The sequence below is a fragment of the Staurois parvus genome, unplaced genomic scaffold (genome assembly GCF_062004578.1).
Source record: "Staurois parvus isolate SC_StPar_1 unplaced genomic scaffold, SC_StPar_1.0 ptg000013l, whole genome shotgun sequence".
NCBI classification, from domain to species: domain Eukaryota; kingdom Metazoa; phylum Chordata; class Amphibia; order Anura; family Ranidae; genus Staurois; species Staurois parvus.
In genome coordinates this window covers 8,521,966-8,547,307 of record NW_028317809.1, presented here as the reverse complement: position 1 = coordinate 8,547,307, position 25,342 = coordinate 8,521,966, and the positions used below count along the sequence as shown (strand labels likewise).

Genomic DNA, 25,342 nt, shown 5'->3' with positions numbered 1-25,342 from the left:
ATTGTAAGAACCCCTGTCAGTAATAAATGGTTTTTCTCAACCCTCTAACTACTAGACCTGCAGGTGGCTGCATTAGGCTTCTTTTTTTAGGCTTTATCCCGTGCTTTTGCCTGGTGATCTGGCTAGTAACACACCTCTTGTATTAGAGTACCCCCACTGTGGATAAAGGGGCACCTTTAGAGAGCAGCATTGCCAATCTGGAGGGAGGTTATTGATAGATGTACCAGCAGATTTAGATTTATTACAGGTACTTATATAGCACTGTCAATTTATGCAACAATGTGTGTATATATATATATATATATATATATATATATATATATATACACACACACACACAGGTGAAACTCGAAAAATTACAATATCGTGCAAAAGTTATTTTATTTCAGTAATGTAACTTAAAAGGTGAAACTAATATATGAGATAGACTCATTACATGCAAATCAAGATAGTTCAAGCCGTGATTTGTCATAATTGTGATGATTATGGCTTACAGCTCATGAAAACCCCAAATCCACAATCTCAGAAAATTAGACTATTGTGAAAAGGTGCAATATTCTAGGCTCAAAGTGTCCCACTCTAATCAGCTAATTAAGCCATAACACCTGCAAAGGGTTCCTGAGCCTTTAAATGGTCTCTCAATCTGGTTCAGTAGGAATCACAACTATGGGAAAGACTGCTGACCTGGCAGTTGTGCAGAAAGCAATCATTGACACCCTCCATAAGGAGGGAAAGCCTCAAAAGGTAATTGCAAAAGAAGTTGGATGTTCCCAAAGTGCTGTATCAAAGCACATTAATAGAAAGTTATGTGGAAGGGAAAAGTGTGGAAGAAAAAGGTGCACAAGCAGCAGGGATGACCGCAGCCTGGAGAGGATTGTCAGGAAAAGGCCATTCAAAAGTGCTGGGGACTTTCACAAGGAGTGGACTGAGGCTGGAGTCAGTGCATCAAGAGCCACCACACACAGATGGATCCTGGACATGGGCTTCAAATGTCGTATTCCTCTTGTCAAGCCGCTCCTGAACAACAAATAACGTCAGAAGCGCCCTACCTGGGCTAAAGAAAAACAGACCTGGTCTGTTGCACAGTGGGCCAAAGTCCTCTTTTCTGATGAGAGCAACTTTTGCATTTCTTTTGGAAACCAAGGACCCAGAGTATGGAGGAAGAATGGAGAGGCACACACTGCAAGATGCTTGAAGTTCAGTGTGAAGTTTCCACAGTCTGTGTTGATTTGGGGAGCCATGTCATCTACTGGTGTTGGTCCACTGTGCTTCATTAAGTCCAGGGTCAACGCAGCCGTCTACCAGGAGATTTTGGAGAACTTCATGCTTCCTTACGCAGACGAGCTTTATGGGGATGCTGACTTCATTTTCCAGCAGGACTTGGCACCTGCCCAAACTGCCAAAAGCACCAAAACCTGGTTCAATGACCGTGGGATTACTGTGCTTGATTGGCCAGCAAACTCGCCTGACCTGAACCCCATAGAGAATCTATGGGGCATTGCCAAGAGAAAGATGAGAGACATGAGACCGAACAATACAGAAGAGCTGAATACCGCTATTGAAGCATCCTGGTCTTCCATAACACCTCAGCAGTGCCACAGGCTGATAGCTTCCATGCCACTCCGCATTGAGGCAGTAATTGCTGCAAAAGGGGCCCAAACCAAGTACTGAGTACATATGCATGCTTATACTTTTCAGAGGTCCGATATTGTTCTATGTACAATCCTTGTTTTATTGATTGCATGTAATATTCTAATTTTCTGAGATTGTGGATTTGGGGTTTTCATGAGCTGTTGCCATAATCACCACAATTATGACAAATCACGGCTTGAACTATCTTGCTTTGCATGTAATGAGTCTATCTCATATATTATTATTATAGAGTATATTAGTTTCACCTTTTAAGTTACATTACTGAAATAAATTAACTTTTGCACGATATTCTAATTTTTCAAGTTTCACCTGTATATATATATATATATATACACATAAAGTAAATGTTATACATTCCATTCACATCAGTCCCTGCTCTCAACAAGCTTACAATCTAAGGTCCCTAACTCATATTCATACATACACATACTAGGGTCAGTGTAGAGAGGAGACAATTAACCTACCAGCATGTCTGTGGAGTGTGGGAGGAAACTGGAATACCCAGAGGAAACCCCCACAGGCACAGGGAGAACATGCATACTCCAGGCAGGTAGTGCCATGGTTGTGATTTAAACCAGCAAACTTAGTGATACTAGGTAGCACTAGCACTTAGCCACTGCGCTGTTAGCTACAGTGTTGCTGTTGTTAGATACATTAACAAATTGAAGCCAAACTCCAGATCACATTGGAGTTACACAGTTTTTTTACTTTTGGGATAAAGGTTTAACCTGAATAAGCTGCAATATAATAAATGTTTTCTTTTGGGTTTAATACTGGTTGTGGATGCTGGAAAGGGCTACTCTTGTGACTACACATATCACCCAATGCAAGGCCTCGTTTAGTGCCTAGGCGTACCACTGCAGAGACTAGGCAGGTGCAGCGTTTTTCAGAGAAGTCACACATTTTTGTGTTACTTGGAAGCACTTTGCTTGTTGGTTAATTGAAGAGATGTTCCAGGATTATGGATATCCAGCCTCATCTACCAGAAGCTGCCTGATTTAAGAAAAGAAACATCAGCAAAGTTGGAAAAAGACTTCCAATGACCCGAGAACACCAAGCTAAACTGAGGCTGTAAAGGTGTGGTTAAAGCCTCAAGTCTGGCCCCTTTTTAGTTTTTCAGACTTACGGAGAGATTTACTAGACCTGGAGAGTGCAAAATCTGAAGCAGCTCTGCATAGAAACTAATCCGCTTCCAGGTTTTATTGTCAAAGTTTAACTGAACAAGTTGAAGTTCGATGCTGATTGGCTACTATGCCCAGCTGCACCAAATTCTGAGTGCTCCAGTTTTAGTAAATCCCCTCCATAGTGTCAAATCCATTTTTAGGCAAGGTTCACATCTATGCAGGTTGCGGTTGATGCATTTTACAGGCACATTTTGTGGTGCCTTTTGCATTTTTGAACATTTTTGATGTGTTTTGCTTTCTTTTTTGGCTAGTAGGAAAGTATGACAGTTCTGTTCATGTAGTGAGACTGTGATGGGACTTTACACTCTCTTGTACTCAAGTAGCATCAAAGCCGCATTAAAGTAATGCAGGAACCTTTATGTGTCCAAAGTCGAATTTTTTTTGACTGATAGATAAGTATGATGGTTCTGTTCATGTAGTGCGACTTCAATGTGACTTTGATGCGACTTTACACTCTCTAGCACTAAAGTAGCATCAAAGTCGTATCAAAGTAGTGCAGGAACCTTAACATGTTCAAAATCACATGTTAGGGTTAACGTTAAGGGCTAGAGTTAGGGTTAGGGGCTTGGGTTATTGGGTAAATGTTAGATTTAGGGTTAAGGGCTAGGGTTAGGGTAAGCTGTAATTGTTAGGGTTAGCAGTATTTGCTAGGGTTAGCATTCTAACCCTAACAATTACTACTAACCCCAACTATTACAGCTAACCCTAACATTTAACCCTAACACTAGCTCTTAACCCAAACCCTAACATTTAATCCTAACCTTAACATTTAACCCTAACCCTTAACCCTAGCTCTTAACCCAAACCCTAGCTCTTAGCCCTAACCCTAGCTCCTAACCATAACTCTAGCCCTTAATCTTAACCCTAGCTCTTAATCCTAACCCTAGCTCTTAACCCTAACCCTAGCTCCTAACCATAACCCTAGCTCTTAATCCTAACCTTAGCTCTTAACCCTAACCCTAGCTCCTAACCATAACCCTAGCTCTTAATCCTAACCCTAACTTTTAACCCTAACCCTAGCTCCTAACCATAACCCTAGCCCTTAATCCTAACCCTAACATCTAACCTTAGCCCATAACCCTAACATTTAACCCTAACCCTAGTCCGTACCCCTACCCTATTTTGATGAGACTTTAATGCTACTTAAGTGCCAGAGAGTGTAAAGTCTAATCAAAGTCACACTACATGAACAGAACTGTCATACTTTCCTGTTAGCCAAAAAAAAAAATGTGACTTTGGACACATAAAGATTCCGGCACTACTTGGATGAGACTTTAATGCTATGTTGATGCTACTTGAGTGCCAGAGAGTGCAAAGTCTCATCAAAGTCACACCAAAGTCACACTACATGAACATAACTGTCATACTTTCCTATTACCAGAAAAAAACCCACACACACCATAAAACACATCAAAAATGCAACGCTTGAAGTCTATTACATGCAAAACACAATCTGCAGTGGCAGAAAAGTCCCGGGCCCTTTCCAAAACACACACCAGCTCAAAACGCACAGATGTGAACTAGATTAACCTCCCTGGCGGTATGATTATTTTAGATTTTTGGTGCTGAAAGCAGTATCATTATTTTGCATGGAAATTTGGCATTTTATATTGTAGGCCTGTAATTCTTAGGAATAACTCACTGAAATCTGTCCGAACAAGAGTCTAGTAAACATCCCGGGTAGGATAAAACTTGAAACACGAAATCATAAATTATAATTTAATAAATAATCATTAAAAATAATAATATAATAATAATAATATATTTAATTCAATAATATAATCAAACCAAAAACACTGAAATTTGAAATATAGCGCCAAGTTCTCACATCACTGAGCAAAGTTGCAAAATTGTTTTCAGTGTCTGATGACGAATTTCCCCATGAATCATTATCACTCAATTCTGCAAGTAGTTCTGATTTACTATCGCTGTTCTCTAGCTGGTCTAAAACCACTTTTGACCTAAAGGGACGCTTTTTGGACGCCATGGACGTTTCTCAGTTTCCAGGCAATAAGAACAGTAAAAATGCAGGCAGGGCAAAGGACAAAGCACTAGGGACAAAATGTATGTGAAATGGTTTGGTACAGTAATGTTTTACTATGTGATTTTAGTAAATGTCACTTTTTGTCATTTCCAAATTTCCCACCGTTCAGTCCCCCGTATGTCCCGACGCTCGCAGGGGACGGAACCCAGAAGACAGATGCTGGCATCCGCCGGATTACATTGCCGGGGACACTGCAGGAGAGACATCGCGGGAGCGCAGGACAAGGTAAGTGATCGAGGGATCGCGGAGCAGCGCCGCATGGTAAGCCCGAGTGTAGCTCGGAGTTACCGCTTGTGGTACTGAAACTTTATCCCGAGCTACACTCGGGAATACCGCCAGAGAGGTTAACCACTTGCCTACTGAGCACTTTTACCCCCTTCCTGTCCAGGCCCATATTCAGCTTTCAGCGCTGTCGCACTTTGAATGACAATTGTGCGGTCGTGCAACAATGCAGCCAAACAGAATTTTTATTTTTATATAAACAAAAGTTTTTATTTTTTGCTAAATAAACTAAAAAGATGGAACATTTGGGAAAAAAATGTTTTTCCTAGTTTCTGTTAAAATTTTTTGTAAATAAGTAATTTTTCTCCTTCGCTGATGTGCGCTGAGGCTGCAGTGATGGGCACTCATAAGCAGCACTGATGAGGAGGCAATGATAGGTGGCACTGATGGGCATGGACATGCATCACTGATGGGCCCTGAAAGGCAGCACTCATATATGGCACTGATGGGCACTGATAGGTGACACTAACTGGCACTGATAAGGGCACTGATTGGAACTGTTAGGCGGCACTGATTGGAACTGTTAGGCGGCACTACCGGGCACTGATATGTGGCACTGATGGGTGGCACTGATAGGCGGCACTGACTAGCACTGATAGGTGGCACTGATTGGCGGCACTGATAGGCAACACTGATTTGGCACTAATAGGTGGCACTGACTGGTACTGATAGACGGAACTGAAAGACAGCTCTGATGGGCACTGATATGTGGCATTGATGTGCACTGATGGGCACTGGTATGTGGCATTGATGGCTCTTACAGGTGGCACTGATGGGCACTGACAGGTGCCCTGATGATCAGTGTAGATGTCTCCTCTGAGGAATGTCAGTTACCAGATCTCCTCTCCTCACAAGCTGTCAGCGGGAGGAGAGGACTGCCGATAGCCGGCATTTCCTATTTACATGTGATCAGCTGTGATTGGACACAGCTGATCACATGACAGAGCCGACATTATTGTCTCTTTACAAGTGATTGGTGATCTGTTGTGTCCCAGGGACACAGCACACCACTGATAGCCATGCCGCAAGCCCCCCGAAGGTGCACATGCGCAGTTAGAGTGGGAGGACATCATATGATGTCATACCAGAACAAGAGAACTGCTGCCGTCCCATCATTGCTTTATATGGTGAGCAGGAGGCGGTTAATAGGAAACTACACTATATCCGGATTCCTCCCACACTCCAAAGACATGCTGGTAGGTTAATTGCTTGCTGTCTAAAGTGGCCCTAGTATGTGTATGTATGAATGTGAGTTTGGGGACCTTAAGATTGTATAGCCCTTGAAGGTTAGGGATTAATGTGAATGTACAATATATATGTAAAGTGATGCATAAATTGGCAGCGCTATTTAAGTACCTCAAATAAATAAATAAATAAAATAAATATTGCCAAAAGTATTGGGACACCCCCTGCAAATCATTGGATTCAGGTGTTCCAATCACCTCCATAGCCTCAGGTGTATAAAATCAAGCACCAAGGCATGCAGACTGCTTCTACAAACATTTGTGAAAGAATGGGCCCCTCTCAAGAGCTCAGTGAATTCAAGCGTGGTACCGTAATAGGTTGCCACCAGTGCAATAAGTCCATCTGTGAAATTTCCTTGCTACTAAATATTCCTCAGTCAGTTGTTAGTGGTATTATAACAAACTGGAAGCAACTGGGAACAATAGAAACTCAGCCACGAAACTCCAAACTAGAGAGCTTCATGGAATGGGTTTCCATAGCTGAGCAGCTGCATTAAAGCCTTACATCACCAAGTGCAATGCAAGGGTCAGATGCAGTGGTGTAAAGCACTCTAGAGTAGTGGAGATGTGTTCTCTGGAGTGAAGAATCACACTTCTCTGTCTGGCAAACCTATGGACGGGTCTGGGTTTAACGGTTGCCAGGAGAATTTTACTTGCCTGACTGCATTGTGCCAAGTGTATAGTTTGGTGGAGGGGGGATTATGGTGTGGGGTAGTTTTTCAGAGGTTGGGCTTGGTCCCTTAGATCCAGTGATCCAACTTTGTGGGAACAGTTTAGGGATGGCTGTTTCAACATGACTGTGCACCAGTACACAAAGTAAGATCCATAATGACATGGATGAGTGAGTTTAGGCTGGAGGATCTTGACTGGCCTGCCTCAACCTGACCTCAACCTGACAGAACACCTTTGGGATGAATTGGAGTGGAGACTGCCAGGCCAGGCCTTCTTGTCCGACATTAGTGCCTGAACACACAAATGCACTTCTGGAAGAATGGTCAAACATTCTCAGACACACTCCTAAACCTTGTGGACAGCCTTCCAGGAAGAGCCGAAGCTGTTATAGTTGCAAAGGGTGGACCAACTCAATATTGAACCCTTCAGACTAAGACTGGGATGCCATTAAAGTTCATGTGCATGTAAAGGCAGACATTCCAAATAGTTTTGGCAATATAGTGTATGTTAAATGGACTGTAGTCTGTTTCTGAAAAATGCAAAATGCACAAAAAAAAACACATAGGTGTGAACCAAGGCTTAGATGGCAGTATAACCCACTTGTCTATGGATTATCTACAAGTGCTGTGCCCCTCAATGAACAATGAAGAGATAATTTTTTAGATTTTGTCCACGCTTACCCTCATCAAAAAGACATCGGTATGCAAGTTGTCAGAATCATGCTCACAGGGAGAGGTGCGGTTCTCCATTTTACCCCAAACTTCTACATTTTGGTATTGCTCTTAAACTCATATGCCATCACCTGATGGGGGGGGGAAGGTGTAGTATCGTGCATACAAGAGCCAGGCACAGGCTCTCACTTTATTAAGAAGTCTTCTGTATCCCCTCATTCCACCCCCTCCCTCAGGAATGCGTTCAGTTTAGCTGTTTAAACAATCCTCTTGCCAAATAAGGTAGTGAAGATACCAGTTGATTTTGTGTAGAAAAAGAAGCTGTTATGTTTTGTGTGTAGTCAGAGAAGTGAGGACCGTCTGCGATATAACATCTATCGGACAGAAAGCAAAGGAGAATCTTGCTGCAACAACGAAACCAAATGCGAGACCAGAAATCCCTTTTTAGCTCATCAGACTTGAAACTGCTTAACTCCAGGCATTTATTTGGCAAGTACTTATTTACCTAAACTTCTTTCTGCTATCTGTTTGCTGTGCTGTTGTGCTCTGTATATTTATATATATATTGGTTACATCTTCTTTCTGTAAATATTTTTACTGCACCGTTTTAACCTTTTGGTAATAAATCTTACATTCTAAAAGTGTTGAACTGTTTCTATAGCTCCTGAATGTAACTTACGAATCCCTGCCACTGAAGAGCGCTACTATGAGTATTTAACCCTCTGTATAACCGGTCTGTAGAGATAGCGGGATACTGACGGTTAACCAATCATCCTAGTGTATTGCTGAGTTTCCTCTTTCTCTGTATAAAAAGGAGGTGGTGGCAGTATGAAGGGTTAATTGCGTAATTAACCTGACCCAGTAACAAACGCTCCCAGGCTGCAGGTACATCAATTGTGGTCCAATTAGCTGGAAAATCATTGTGCAGGGTGCAGCTGGGTGTGGCATTGTTACGCACGTGACATTGTGGTTTTAGATTGGCTAGTCCTTTGGTCACGTGTTTGGTGAGAAGGTCTGGGGTCTGACGCCGTGCCCGTCACACAAGTCACTGACTGATGCATCCTTTGCATTGTATTCTAAATCTCACACTTAGAATGTTGTGTAAGGTGTATATCTGGTCCTTTACTTCTGAATATGTGAAGTTACTAAGACATACATTATCAATTTAAAAAACAAATGAACTGATCCCCCCCATCCACAAATTCGATGAGGATGGGGAAATTACTCCCGCTGACGTATTGTATTCTGACAGCAGAGAGACTTCCATGCCAGCAGAAAACAATGATCAGTGTTGCCGGCACTGATCGTTCACGAAAAAACTTACAGGCTGGTTGTACTCAAGTTGATCAATAGATCGACTTATATACAACCAGCTAGCCCATACATGGATCGAAATTCTGAACCAGACAATTTTTGATCCATGTATGGCCAGCATAAGAAATTAAAAATACAAGCTATTCATACCTTAAAAGTGAGTGATCTGACAACACTGACGACAGAGGTATAGAGAAATACCACTATAGAACTACAGAGTGTGTATGAGACTGGATCTGATCTACATTACAAACCCCACTGCACTACCACTACACAGCATTATTGTACCTATGGAAGCTACTGATAATATTAGAACAGGTGTCAGCAGAAGCCAAGCCATGCATGAATACTGGTTCCCAAAGCTGTATGACACAGTTATACAGTAGAGTGCCTAAAGTAGAATGCATGCAATATATACTTAGCTGTAATCATGACGAAATATGTGTTTATGATATACTGTTTGCAAACTCATATCTGCTATATTCAAAAGTGCATCTTTGGAAGCTCAGTAAATGCATGATGTATTGTGGAAAAGAGTTCCAGAGAAGAGAAGCAACATGAGAGAACTCCTTATAAATAAAAAGTGATGATTGGTGAGGAAGAAAGAGACAGGAACCAAAATTTCCATGTGGGGGCATGCTGGCAAACTAAATATGAGAGACCCGAAAATGGAAAGTTCCTGAGAGTTTTATAGGGCCAGTCTATTCAGAAATATTTTTTGTTAAAATGGGTAGCCATTAGTCTAGTATAGGAGGTGACCACATACCATATAATTTTTTCAGAGACTAAAATGTGATGTAGAAATTACAGAAAAAAGTCTGATAATGATGAATGGCAACCAAAGAGCTATAATAGAACTACTTCTGATGCCATATTTTATATGAGCAAAGGAACCTAAAAACTTGAAGTATATTCATGGAATGTATTCTATCCTATGGATTCTTTATAGGGACAAAGCAATGGTGGCACTCACGCACCTGGTCAAGTTTGGAGCCTAGGTGCACTCAGCATTATTATTTTATTATTATTATACAGGATTTATTTAGCACCAACAGTTTCCGCAGCGCTTTACAAAATGAAGGTAGACATTACAGTTACAATACAATTTGGTACAAGAGGAAACAGAGGGCCTATAGCAGGTAACCCAAACAATAGATGTAGAGAGGCACGGCACTTACAGGACTAAGAGTATTGAGAAACAAGTTGAATGTAATGCATGACCAATGTTTTGATGGGACAAAACCCAACTTTTTAAAGCCTACTGAATGCTGGTAAGACAAAATTTAACTTGTTACTGCTATATACTAGCTTTAACACTTATAATTTCTTAATATTTGAGGCTCAGTGTTGAAGAGAGTAAGTCTTATCAGTTCATAAATAGGCATCTTTGTATTTACTCGGACGTACAAAGATGGCATTGATACCTCAGAGCCCATTAATTTTGAATGGGCTGGCAATGCAATAAAATGGACAAAAAACTGACAGCATATTTCTAAAGCAGTACACCATAGTGTAGAGCAGTGCATTTTAATGGTGTTATGCTGTGCTGCAAGCATGTGCACTGAAGCTGCATTGCCTTAGTGTGTTGGATTCTACTAAAAAAGAATGGCACCCACCCACCGCCCCGCTACAGAACATTTACTGTGGCGGGTGGCATGTGCAGACTCAGCCACTTATATAAACATGATTGTGCCTCCTCCAGTTTAGCGTGCCCCCTCAGCCAGACACAGCAGATTACTGTTGCCAGTAATCAGGTATCATGTGATTGCTAGGATTGGTCATGAAGATCACATAATAACAGTGTAAACAACCTGTAATGAATGGCTTTCCATTCATGAACAGCTTTCTTACTCTTGTGATCTGTGATTGGCCCACAGCAATCACATGGTACCTGGCTACCTGTACCATGTGATTAGCTGTAACCAATCACAGATCACAACAATAGGCAAGCTGTTTATGAATGGGCAACCCATAATTTACAACTAAAGCTACTGCTTATACAATGATCATCACTGTAAAAGCAATAGCAGGTCACCATTCCCCTTCTAGAGTAGTACAGTACACCATGGATGCAAAAAAAAAAAAGGTTTAAAAATTGAATAAAAACTACAGTATTCTTTTTTTTTTTTTAAATACTGTCATGCGTCAGTATCCCTGATCACCACCACACCAGTCTGATGACACTGTATGGCACTGGTGACAGTATGTAAAAAGGAAAAAAACTTCTTTCTTGAATTTCTTCATTTTCAAAACAATTGCTACAAAAATATATAACTTCTAAAAACTTGCCATTCCTCCTATTAAATACCTCAGACTGTCTACTTTCCAAAAAGTGGTCATTTGGGGGATATTTGTACTGTCCTGGCATTTTATGGGCCTCAAGAAATGAGATAGGCCATCAGTACATAATAACTGATCAATTTTCAAAAATATATATAATAGTATGTAGATGATATAACTTTCACACAAACCAAGTAATATACCCTTATCATGATTTTTTTTTTCTTTACCAAACACGTAGCAGAATACATTTTGGCCTAAATTTATACAGAAATTTGACTTTATTGGATATATTTTAAAACAGAATGTTTTTCTTTCATTTTCTATCATTTTTCGTTTATGTATATAACAAAAAAAAAAAAATCCAGTGGTGATCAAATACAACCAAAACAATGCTCTATTTGTGTGAAAAAAAATGATATATATTCCTTATGGGTATAATGTTGCATGACTGCGCAACTGCCAGTTAAAGTAGCGCCTTGCCAAAAAGCAAAAAATGGGCTGGTCATGAAGGGGGTAAAGCCTTCCAGAGCTCAAGTGTCTATACAAACATGCCACAATGCACTGCATCAGAGAAATGTAAATGAGCCCTCACAGTTCTTTATTCTGTCATATGATAGCTGTAGTTTTAAAGTATGTTTTTGACCATCCTTCAAATATTTTTTGTTCATATATTTATTATAACAAAATTGATTTTACTGAAACCCAGAGCGGTCATCCATATAATATATAAAATAATATATGTAAGTATATTATATTTTATTTTATTATAAGTACGTTTACATGTACTAATAGTAGCTGAACGTGCATTATACTAAGAAATAGTAATCAGCTGTGCGCAAAAGCTTGCAGTGTATAGAAAATGTATTTTTTAAATGGACAGATACCGCCATCTAGTGTTTTCAATCAGTTATGTCCTACAACATTACTTTTTGTGGGAAATATGTTATAATTATTATTATTATTATTATGCAGGATTTATATAGAGCCAATAGTTTGTGCAGCGCTTTAAAAATGAAGGCAGACATTACAGTTATAATACAATTTGGTACAAGAGGAAACAGAGTTTATTAAATGTTATCTAGCATTTGGACAGGAAAGAACATTGTCATAGAGAAGAGAACTGCTTGGTACATAGAAATACAGGATAAACAATAATAACTGAAAATGAAGCTATGAGAAAAATTAAGAATAAGTCCTCCCTGTAATATAGATTGATTGCCTATTGATCCTGCCAGTAAACCTGCTGTTTTTTAACTTTATATACATGTTTTGCATTGTATTGTATTGTTATTGTTCTGTCCCCCATTGTAATGTACAGCGCTGAGCGAACTATTGGCGCTTTAGAAATACTGTATAATAATAATAATAATAATAATATACAGTCAGGTCCATAAATGTTGGGACATGGACACAATTCTAACATTTTTGGCTCTATACACCACCACAATGGATTTGAAATGAAATGAACAAGATGTGCTTTAACTGCAGACTGTCAGCTTTAATTTGAGGGTATTTACATCCAAATCAGGTCAACGGTGTAGGAATTACAACAGTTTGCATATGTGCCTCCCACTTGTTAAGGGACCAAAAGTAATGGGACAATTGGCTTCTCAGCTGTTCCATGGCCAGGTGTGTGTTATTCCCTCATTATCCCAATTACAATGAGCAGATAAAAGGTCCAGAGTTCATTTCAAGTGTGCTATTTGCATTTGGAATCTGTTGCTATCAACTCTCAAGATGAGATCCAAAGAGCTGTCACTATCAGTGAAGCAAGCCATCATTAGGCTGAAAAAACAAAACAAACCCATCAGAGAGATAGCAAAAACATTAGGCGTGGCCAAAACAACTGTTTGGAACATTCTTAAAAAGAAAGAACGCACCAGTGAGCTCTGCAACACCAAAAGACCCGGAAGACCACGGAAAACAACTGTGGTGGATGAGCGAAGAATTCTTTCCCTGGTAAGGAAAACACCCTTCACAACAGTTGGCCAGATCAAGAACACTCTCCAGGAGGTAGGTGTATGTGTGTCAAAGTCAACAATCAAGAGAAGACTTCACCAGAGTGAATACAGAGGGTTCACCACAAGATGGAAACCATTGGTGAGCCTCAAATACAGGAAGGCCAGATTAGAGTTTGCCAAACGACATTTAAAAAAGCCTTCACAGTTCTGGAACAACATCCTATGGACAGATGAGACCAAGATCAACTTGTACCAGAGTGATGGGAAGAGAAGAGTATGGAGAAGGAAAGGAACTGCTGATGATGCGTCTGGTGATGTCTATGCGTTCCAGACTTTAGGCTGTAATTGACTGCAAAGGATTTGCAACCAAGTATTAAAAAGTGAAAGTTTGATGTATGATTATTATTCTGTCCCATTACTTTTTAACAAGTGGGAGGCACATATGCAAACTGTTGTAATTCCTACACCGTTCACCTGATTTGGATGTAAATACCCTCAAATTAAAGCTGACAGTCTGCAGTTAAAGCACATCTTGTTCGTTTCATTTCAAATCCATTGTGGTGGTGTATAGAGCCAAAAATGTTAGAATTGTGTCAATGTCCCAATATTTATGGACATGACTGTATCATACCAGGCATCCAAATTGGCAGTTAGGAAGATGAAACAAACCTTTTAACAATGTCAAGGGTGCTTTCAAAGGTCAGATTTTACTAATTTATTTAAAACCTTTATCCCAAAAGGAAAAAAAAAAATGTAACTGCTAAAAAAGTGTTAGCTGGAGTTAGGTTTAATTGGTTAGTCGTTTATGTAAAGTCTGTCTAAATCTGCTAATCTATCTAAACTTACCTTCCCTATAGGTGGGCTGATGCCCAAGGGTGGCTATGCTGCTCCTCCATAGATACAGTGAACCAGAAGGTAAAGTCACCCGAAAACCGGCCATAAATTATTATTATTATTATACAGGATTTATATAGTGCCAACAGTTTACACAGCGATTTGCAACATAATGATAGACAGTACCATTACAATACAATTTATTACAGCAGTAATCAGAGGGCCCTGCTCTTTAGAACTTACAATCTATATTTTCATACAAATATTCAGTTGATCATTTGTGCGAAAAGTCTTTGTACATTTGATGACTGGACAAATGTCATTTGAAATTACTTCAAAATTCTGTTTGCTTTTAACATGCAAATTTGCAATTAATTTAATTTCCCAAACGTAAACCACATACATTGTTAGAAATTTGATCAAAAAAAAGATTCCATGCTGCTCCTTCAAAATTTCTCATCACTCTGGCCAAACACGAACATTGATTTGACCCCCACCAACAACTAGAAAATTGAACTAACACTCCTAAAATGAAACATTTTCAAATGAATGTTCCATCTTTAGACGGAAAGTGTGTTACTGGCAGGATCCCCAAATGAAAATAAAGAGAAAAAAGTCAGAAAAAATAAAACGTATGAATCCACCACATCCAAGGATTGGTAAACTAAAATGTTACATTCTTGTTTTTGCCTCAAGATATGTTAACAATGGCTGACATGTTCGTGGTGATCTCTTTATGCGGTCATAGTTTAGACGCTAGTTAGCAACATGTCTTTACTATATTGAATTATGGTAGTGATGTAATACTAAGGTATGTCAGGAAAAAAAATAAAGTAAAATAGGCACTGGGACAACTAGGGATTGGTGTGGGGAACTAGAGGAATAGTTAAAGTGGTTGTAAAGGCTGAAGGTGTTTGTACATTCATGCATTCTATGCGCACCTCCCCCTACAGTCCAGATGCTGACTTGAGCCCCAGTTCAATCCAGTGGTGTGCACCAGAGCAGCGGATCTCCTGGGTCTCTCTCTCTCGTCATTGGCTGAGACACAGCAGTGGGAACCATTGGCTCCACTGTTGTCAATCACATCCAGTGACGACAGAGAGGGGTGGGACTGAGCCACTCTGTGTGTCTTATAGAGCAAGAAAGCATGGATGCCCACATATCAAGGCTTGCTATGGGGACACATAGCAGGGAGGGGCCAGGAGCACCAGTGGGGGACCTGAGAAGAGGACAATCGGGGCTGCTCTGTACAAAACCACTGTACAGAGAAAGGTAAGTATGTCATGTTTGTTTGTTTTTAAACTGAGCCTTTAACTTTTTGTGCCTAAGGGTAAAACAAATGTTAATGTCTCAGTTAAAGTCATACATATCATCACAACTACAGGTAGATTATTCCTTTTTTTTTTTTTTTTTTTTTTAAGGACAAATTGGGCTTTCATTTGGTGGTAAATGGTAATGGATATCCACTGATTTTTTTTTTATTATTATCAAAGTAAAACTGGCCCAAAATAGTAAAAAAAAAACAATTTTTTTTTAAATGCAGATATTTATTTCTTGCTCCAACCATAATCTACCACCAAAGAACAACCCAAAATAAATTCTCCTTTGTACCCGTAGTACAGCCCAGAAACAATAGTGCACATTTTTTTCCTACCTAAAACACACCAACACTGACACTGATACTAATTTAAAAAAATAAAATTCAATCCCACCTACAAAAATACTGGTCCTGACCTTGATTCAAATACTAACCCTGGTAATGACCTAGATCAAACTTTGATCTAGCTTTTTTTTTTATTATTATTTTTTTTTTTTACTCACTATTGTTTTTTTTTCTCTGCAAGGAGAGGAGATACAATGTATCTCTCTCCTCCATTCAGAGAGAGAAAACACAGGTGTGGGCTTCAGAGTGACTGATCAGCACAGAGACCAGTGTCACACCAAGCACAGCTGATCTCATGTAAATAGGGAAATGCCGGTTATCGGCATTTCTCTCCTCATGAGCTGTCACACTGACAACTCGAGAGGAGAGGAGAGCCGGTAATCGGCATTCCTCGGAGGGGATATGTATGTACACTGATCATCAGGGCACTGATGATCAGTGTGCCCTGATGATCAGTGTAGCCCCAGCAGTGCCACCTGTCAGTGTCCATCAGTGCCACCTGCCAGTGCCCATCAGTGCCACATCAATGCCACATATCAATGCCCATCTGAGCTGCCTTTCAGTGTCACCTATCTGTGCCAGTCAGAGCCACCTATCAATGCCAGTCAGAGCCACCTATCAGTGCTGCCAATCAGTGCCACCTATCAGTGCCAGTCTGTGCCACTTATCAGTGCCAGTCTGTGCCGACTATCAGTGTGCATCAGTGCCGCCTATCAGTGCCCGTCAGTGCTGCCTATCAGTGCCACCTAACCATGCCCGTCAGTGCTGCCTATCAGTGCCAGTCAGTACCGCCTATCAGTGCCACCTATCAGTGCCGCCTATCAGTACCATATATGAGTGCTGCCTTTCAGTGCCCATCAGTGATGCCTGTCAATGCCCATCAGTGCCACCTACCGGTGCCTCCACATCAGTGCCACCTATCAGTGCCCATCAGTGCAGCCTATCAGTGCCCATCATTGCAGCCTCATTAGCACATATCAGTGAAGGAGAAAAATCACTTTTTTACAAAATTTTAAAACAAAAACTAAGAAAAACCTTTTTTTTTCAAAACTTTCAGTTGTTTTTGTTTTTCTTTAGCAAAAAATTAAAAATCCAGTGGTGATTAAATACCACCAAAATAAAGCTCTATCTGTCTCAAAAAATTATAAAAATTTCATATGGGTACAGTGTTGCAGGACCGAGCAATTGTCATTCAAAGTGCGACAGCACTGAACACTGAAAATTGGCCTGGGCAGGAAGGGGGTATAAGTGCCCAGTAGGCCAGTGGTTAAAAAAGAACATATGCGCCCTGCGTGCTCCCAGCAAGCTCCCAACACACATGTCCGGTACTCACGGAAAGGTCCCGATCTCCTCTTTTGATTGGGACCTTTCCCGATCATGTGACCGCCATGACAGCATGTCACAGTGGTCACATGACCCTAAACCCAGCCCCCGCCTCCCGACTTCTGAAACCCTTAAAGGACCGGCAGGCGCCGGCGTGAAGGGGTTAATTGGCAGATTCCTCTTATTGTGGTTTGGACTGTATGCTCATGCTCTCTTCCACTGGCCTCCTGCGAAGTCTTTGATGTCATTTTGGGTAATTCATTATTATGACTTCAATATGGTATTTTCAATTTTTTGGTCTATTTTGTATAATTTCAGAGTATACTTTTTATCCCTGAAGAAGCGGGCTGTGTCCTGCAAAACGTGTTGGAGAATAAAAACCAAGCATCTACTTGTAACAACTATGCCAGTTATGTAGAACAATAGTAAAGCATTCTCTTTTACCAATTATGCTAGTTATGCTAATTATGATAATCAGGCTATCTGAAGCCTTATTTTGTACTAATTAAGTGTTCTTGCATGGCAAGACCACTTACTGTTATCTCACATATATATTCTTATTATTATAGCCAAATTTACCACCCTAACTCCTCCCACAGTTTTTACACTACATAGACAGTAATATACCGAAACGTGTGGATTGTTCCCGATTGGTGTGCTATTACTTTGTGGAACGTTTCGCCGAATGGTTCACGAAATATTGGCGTTTTTGAGGTGAAATTGGTCCCATAGGAATGAATGGCGGAATGTTCAAAACTAGAGTGGGAGCTGACAAAAGCTAGAGTGGGAGCTGAAAAATCAGGAAATGAATTATAAACTGCCATCACTCCCTCATTTTCAAGCCACCTACACAAATCTTATATCAAAACGTTCAGCTATCCCTGCTGCCACTAAAAATGTCCACAGGTAAGCCATAGTCCTGATAGTTTTCACAATATGACCATTTGTTTGCAATTCACGCCGCCCATTGACATTCATTGAAACTGTACTCTAGCCACCTCAAATTTGAAGGGCAATTTCTAAACTGCGACTGTGCCTTCATTTTTAATATTTCAGAGACATACTATGCATCAAAATGTAGGTCTGGGTCTTGTGATTCTCACAATATAAAGCAGCCACTCCACCCAGTTACTCCGCCCACTCCAGTTGTAGACTACAGGTGGAGGCAAGAACACTTCACACAATTTCCCCAGAAATTGTAGCTTTTCTAGTTTGTTTTTATTGTTTGTTTTTTAGTCTGAGGATAGATCCATGCTTGTCCCTAAAATGTTTGAACAATTTACTATCTATTGACTGGCTCACAACCTGTTTTTATTAGTTTCTGTTATAAAATTTTGAAAATAATCTTTCTTCATAAATTTATGCTAAAGTGTATTCTGCTACATTTCTTCAGTAAAAATAACTCAAATCAATATATATTATTTAGTCTGTTTGAAAGTTATAGAGTGTACAAACTATAGCATATACTGTACAGTATAATTGAAAATTGATCAATCATGATTTACTGATGGTTTATCTCAATTCATGAGACCCTAAAATGCCAGGACACTAGAAGTGATACCCAAATGACCCCTTTTTGGAAAGCAGACAGTCCAAGGTATTTAGTAAGAAGGATGGTGAGTTTTTTTGAAGTGGTAATTATTTTGTGACAATTTTTTTTTAAATTTAGAAATTACATTTTTTTTCACATCGTTGTCATTTTAACAAGTTTTTTTTAACAACTTTACATAGAGGGGCCCACAATTCAAGGAGCACCTTCAGGCATTCTAGGGAGATAAATTACGCATCTAATTTCCTGACTATCTATCACATTTTTGGAGGTTGTAGAGCTAGAAACACCTACAAAATGACCCCATTTTGGAAAGAAAATTCCAAGGTATTTTCTGCAAGGCATATGGAGTCTTTTGAAAATGTTATTTTTTTCCAAAAGTTTTTTTTTTAAATTCAGGAAAGAAAATGAACATTTATTTTTTTTACACAAAGTTGTCAATTAATAAAATATTTCTAACACACAGCATAGGTATGCTTAGTATTACACCCCAAAACACATTCTGCTACTCTTCCCGAGTATGGCGATACCACATGTGTGAGACTTTTTCACAGCCTAGCCATATAGAGGGGCCCAAAATCAAAGGAGCACCTTCGGTCTTTCTAGGGGGATAAATTATGCATCTCATTTCCTGACTACCTACACTTTGGGAGGTTGTAGAGCACCAGGACAGTAGAAACACTCACAAAATGAGCACATTTTGAAAAGCAAACCCCCAATGTATTTTTAAAGAGGTGAGTCTTTTTTGAAAACATAAGTTTTTGCCACAAGTTTTTGGAAAATGCTGAAAGAAAATGAAAATTACTTTTTTGTAAACAAAGTTGTCAATTTCATAAGATATTTCTCACACACGGCATAGGAAAACTTAGAATTAGACTTCAGAACACATTCTGCTACTCCTTCTAAGTATGGTGATACCACATATGTGAAACTTTTTCACTGTCTGGGCTTACTATATACCGGACATTGTATCTTCTGTATCAAACAAATCCACCAATTGTATCAAAACCAATATACTGCAAAGGTCACCTCTATATGAGTGGTCAGGGAATACTGATTACTGTAGCATCACCTATAGCAGTTCCAGTTCCAGTCAAGCAAGCCTAGCCTACTGGTACATGGCTACCCCCTGGAATGTCATGTTCACTGACCAGGAAATACAGGAGGCTGAAGAAAGGAAAAACAAAAGAGTCGCTGTGGTTCCAGGAGTGCAATTGTTCGTAGGGGATGGCTGGGACTGGTGCTTCACAGGAACAACTGCACAGTAGGATGTACAGATGGGTCAGTTCAGGCCATAGGCAGAGACATGGTCAGCAAGCAGGCAAAGGTTCGGTCCAGTCAACAGGCAGAAAAGTGGTGAATAAACAGACCAGGATCAGTACAGGTGGCAGGCAGTAATACTGCACTACTCTAAAGAATTATTTTTTTTTTTGCACTATGATTACTTATATATCCATGGTGGTTGTATGGTTGTATAAGCAATCACTTTTGACAGTTCCATTGAGAACACTGTGGTAAACTGTGATTGGGTACAGCATTTCACATGGTACAGGGAGGTGATGCTTGGCCCTCTATCATGTGATTACTGGTACCAATCACAGAGCTCACGGTAGTTCTAAATGGCTGCATGAATGGCAGCCATCTTTACTACTAGGCATGGGATAGTTGTAATTGGTCTTAGCAATCATATGGTACCAAGGCAGAGCACCACACCTTGGTACTTGGATCGGTGATCTGCTGTGTCCACTGGTCATGTGACTATGCCAATGTGCACCCCCCGGGGCACACAGGAGGTGCATGGGTACATCCCCCCAGATCGATGCTTGTCCTGTCTGGCTATTTATATGCATTGGCCAGGCGGGAAGCAGTTAAATTGTCACCTATGGGCAGTTTTGTGCACTGAAAATTGCCACTGTTTCATTGGCAGACACAATTTTAATGCTTGACAGGTTGGGTATCTATTTGCTCAGCACAACCTCTTTTGTGTTTTTACCAAAAAATTAGGTCATACCTTGTAATAGTGTGAACTAAAATGAACTGCAACTACCACCATTTTATTCTCCAGGGTTTGTGCCTTCAGAATATGTATACTGTTCAAGGGCTTTAACTAATCTTCATGCCTAATCTTTCACGCAGAAAATGAAAAAAAGGCTCTGGGACTGAAATGGTTAAAACTGAACTGTGAGAGCATGGCTGGATCTAGGGGGGTGCTGGGGTGGGCTATGCCCCCCCCCCTACAGATTTTAATTGTGCCCCCAAATGCCAACCCTAACCTGCCACTATACAACCCTAGCCTGCCACTATACTACCCTAATCTGATACTTTACCACCCTAGCCTGCCACTATACTGCCCTAACCTGCGAATGTACTGCCCTAATCTGACACTATACCACCCTAATCTGATACTTTACCACCCTAACCTGCCATTATACTGTCCTAATCTGACACTATGCCACCCTAATCTGATACTTTACCACCCTAGCCTGCCACTATACAGCCCTAACCTGCCATTGTACTGCTCTAATCTGACACTATACCACCCTAATCTGATACTTTACCACCATAGCCTGCCATTATACTGCCCTAACCTGCCACTATACTGCCCTAATCTGATAGTTTACCACTCTAGTTTGACACTACTGTATACTGCCCTAGCCTGACACTATACTGTCCTTGACTGACACTATGCTGATCTCAGGTATGTGTTGTGTGGGGAGGAGAAGCTCTCATGCCTGTGCCCAGGCTGTGTGCAGTGCAGGGATGGGGAAAGGAGCTGTGCCCCTGTCCTCTGCCTTGCCAACAGTGACCCCTGTCCTCTGCCCAGCCAGCAGTGACCCCTATCTTCAACCCAGCCAGCAGGCAGCCTGTAGTAGGTGGGGGTCTGCTGGGCCCCTCCCACAGCCCTATGTACAGCACAGTGACGATGATGTCATTGCTACTTTTACTTAGTAATAGCTCTGTTTGCAAAGGCATTTGGTGCACACAAAGTGGCTTTATATCCGTTATGGCTATCGAGGAATATATAAATAACAGTTTTCCTTTGGGCTCCATGCACACTGGACGTTTTGATAACGCTGGTAATGTTAGCTGTGTAAAGTCACGTTAGCCACTTCCCGTCCGGCCCATGTACATAAACGATGTACATAAATGATGTCACTGGTGACATCATTGCTTACTACTAGTGAAATCTGTGAATGATCACAGAGGTCACATGGTACAAAGCTATTCACAACAGCCTTGTACCGTATGACAAGCTGTGACCAATCACAGCTCTCACAGTAATTTTCAAAGGCTGACACTGTACTACTAGGGTGACAGTATGTTAAAAAAAACATAACAATATAAAAAAATAAATAAAAAACAGTGACTAAATGGTTAGCACTTCCACCTGGCAGTACTAGGGTTGTTGGTTCAAATTCCAACCACGGCACCACCTGCCTGGAGTTTGCATGTTTTCCCTGTGCCTGTGTGGGTTTCCTCCGGCTACTCCGGTTTCCTCCTACACTCCAAAGACATGCTGGTAGGGTAATTGGATCCTGTTTAAATTGTCCCTAGTATGTGTATGTATGAATGTGAGTTAGGGACCTTAGATTGTACACCCCTTGAGGGTTAGGGACTGATGTGAATGTACAATATATATGTAAAGCGCTGCGTAAATTTGACGGCACTATATAAGTATCTTAAATAAATAAATAAAATAAAAATGTAAAAAAAATTTTGAAAAATTATAATTTTTGCTTATAAACTAATTTGGGTTATTTTTTTATTTTTTTTACTAAAAAGATAGCTGAATACATTGTGGCCAAGATTTATGAAGAAAGATTATTTATTTGCAAAATTTTATAAGAAAAACACTTTTTTTCAAAATTTGAGGACTTTTTCATTTATATAGCAAAAAAATAAAAAAATCCCAGTGGTGAATAAATACCACCAAAATAAAGTTTTATCTGTCTCAAAAAAATTCATATGGGTACAGTGTTGCATGACCGCGCAATTGTCATTCAAAGGGCGATAGAACTGAAAGCTGAAAATTGGCCTGGACAGGAAGGGGGTGAAAGTGTCCGGACTTGAAGTGCCTAAAAATGTGAGTGTTTCAGCTTTTTTTTAGCATTGTTGCATTAGCGTTTAGCGGCGTCTTGACGCGTTTAGTGGCGTTTTCCCACATTTTCAGGTTTTAGCGTTTTTTTTACCAAAAGGGGGGTCAAAAAAGTCCAAAAAACGGTTAGCAGAATTTTGCTGCGTTTTTCAGCGTTAGTCCTCATGCGCACTTGATGTTTTTACAGCTGCTGTTTTTGGCTTTTGACATCTTTTTCTACAGCCAGTAAACCCCCCAGCATGTTATCCTATGTGTCCACGCACACATAGACTGTAAGCAGCATTTTTTGACAGGGGTGTTTTTTTGGCTGAAAAAAAAATCCAGAACTAGTGGGCTTCTAGAGGAGTTTTTTAGCTATAAAAACGCTCTAACACTGAAAAAACGTGGCAAAATACGTTAAAATGTAGTAAAATGCCACAAACTGGCGTTTATGGACTTTTTTGACCCAAAAAAATGCAAATGCGGAAAAACGATGCTGAATGTGGCAACTTACCGCTAAACGCTAAAAAATTCTGAAAACTCAAATTTTTTAATGTGACTTTACACACCTAAAATTACCAGCATTATCAAAAAGTTCAGTGTGCATGAGGACAGGTGGTTTACTGCGTTTTACCGCATTTTGCTGTGTTTTTAAGCGTTAGAGCGTTTTCTCTGTAGCCCTCAAGCACACTGGACGTTTTGATAACGCTGGTAACGTTAGCTGTGTAAAACCAAATTAAAAACATGAGTTTTTCAGCTTTTTTAGTGCTTTTGCATTAGCTTTTAGCAGCGTTTTCCCGCTTTTGCGTTTTTAGCATTTTTTAACCAAAAAATTATTTTTGGGAGGTCAAAAAAAAGTCCAAAAATGCTGGTTTGTGGCCTTTTACCATGTTTTGCTGAGGTTTTCAGTGTTAGATCATTTTTAGAGCTAAAAAACTCCTCTAGAGACCCACTAGTTCTGGGGGGGTTTTTTCCAGTCAAAAAATGTCCCAGCCAAAAAACGTTGATTACAGTCTATGTGTGCATGGGCACATAGGATAACATGCTGGCTGTAGAAAAGAAAGCCAAAAACAGCAGCTGTAAAAATGTCCAGTGTGCATGAGGACCAGGGGCGGACTGACAACTCATGGGGCCCCCGGGCAATAGGGGATCATGGGGCCCCTGTGTCCTTGCCCAAACTCCAAAAAGCCTATGAAAAAGGTACCAGGGGCATCTCATGGGGCCCCCTACTGACCCCCGGCCCTCAGGCAGTCCCCGAGTTTCCAAATGGTCCTCCTGATGAGGACTAATGCCGGCCATAAACAGTTTGAAAATCGGGCGGAAAAAAAAAATCGGCCGATTTTTGCACTATTAGTGGGTTAATTGGTTGGCCATTTTTCAGATTTTTTGCACTCTGAGATTATCGGTCTTGTTGGAAAATTTGCGGCCGATTTGGACGATCGGCCTATTTTCCCGGCAATGATGGCAAAATCGGCCGATCGTTTTAACGATAAAAAATCGGCGCATGAGCAGTGACCTGCAAGGGACAGAAGTTATGGGGTGAACTTTATGATTTACTCAGCTGATTTTTTTACTCGGTGGTAACGTTGGCCGAACAAACAACCGATATTTTTGTTTATCCTTCGAAAAATCGGCCTGCATTAACATAAACTGATATCTCAGTGGAATATAATGACTGTGAACTTTGATCACGTGTTTCCAGGAAAAGCTAGGTGACATAAGAAAGGCAAACTTCGGTCACACCAAGCCTGCCCTGTTTTGTATATTACTATCCCTTCTCCTGTAAAGGACACAGATGGAGCCGTTTACCTCCAGGTAGTAGAGGTCCAGTGATGTGATCTGTGAATCCAGAAAGTCCTCATAGGTGTTGAACTGGGTGATGATCCCGTCCAGAGCAGCGACGCTGTCATCGTCCTCCATTGCGCTCTATTCTACTTTATCGCGTCCTTAGCAACCGAGAGGGGGGCGGAGCAAACCGCTGGAGGCGGAAACATACGGGGCCAGCAGCCAATGAGAGCGCAGCCGGCTACAACAGGCAAACATTTGACAGCTAGAACAGAGCGCGCGCCACCTATTGACAGCTTGCGATCAGTGATTCTTCTGTATGCAGAATGCATTGTGTCCATGTTAGTCATCTCACCTGAAGACAGAACTGACTACGTATGACTACTCGTACCTGATACTAATACATCTGACCAGTATCCAGGTGACAGCACTAGTAAGCATACTTAGTCATTGCAAGGAGAGCAGGCTTTACATGAGATAAACTCTTCACATGGACCCAGGGGCGGACTGACAACTCATGGGACCCCTGGGCCAGGGGTGTATTTACCACAAGGCATTTGCGCTTATTTATTATAGGTACTTATATAGCGCTGTCAGTTTATGCAGCACTTTACATATATATATTGAACATTCACATCAGTACCTAACCCTCAAGGGGTGTACAATCTAAGGTCCCTAACTCACATTCATACATACACATATTAGGGCCAATTTAGACAGGATCCAATTAACCTACCAGCATGTTTTTTGGAGTGTGGGAGGAAACCGGAGCACCCGGAGGAAACCCATGCAAGCACAGGGAGAG

The 25,342-nt window shown here is 40.7% G+C and overlaps 1 protein-coding gene across 1 annotated transcript in view; it reads right to left on the bottom strand.

The window, feature by feature from the left end:
• CFAP299 (cilia and flagella associated protein 299) overlaps positions 1–24,698 on the bottom strand; it is a 620,116-nt gene extending 595,418 nt beyond the window's left edge. Inside the window, exon 1 of the mRNA XM_089675483.1 lies at positions 24,562–24,698. Coding sequence (XP_089531609.1) covers positions 24,562–24,672 — 111 coding nt within the window. The 5' untranslated portion in view covers positions 24,673–24,698. The remainder of the gene's footprint in view (positions 1–24,561) is intronic.
• Between the last annotated feature and the right edge of the window lie 644 nt (positions 24,699–25,342).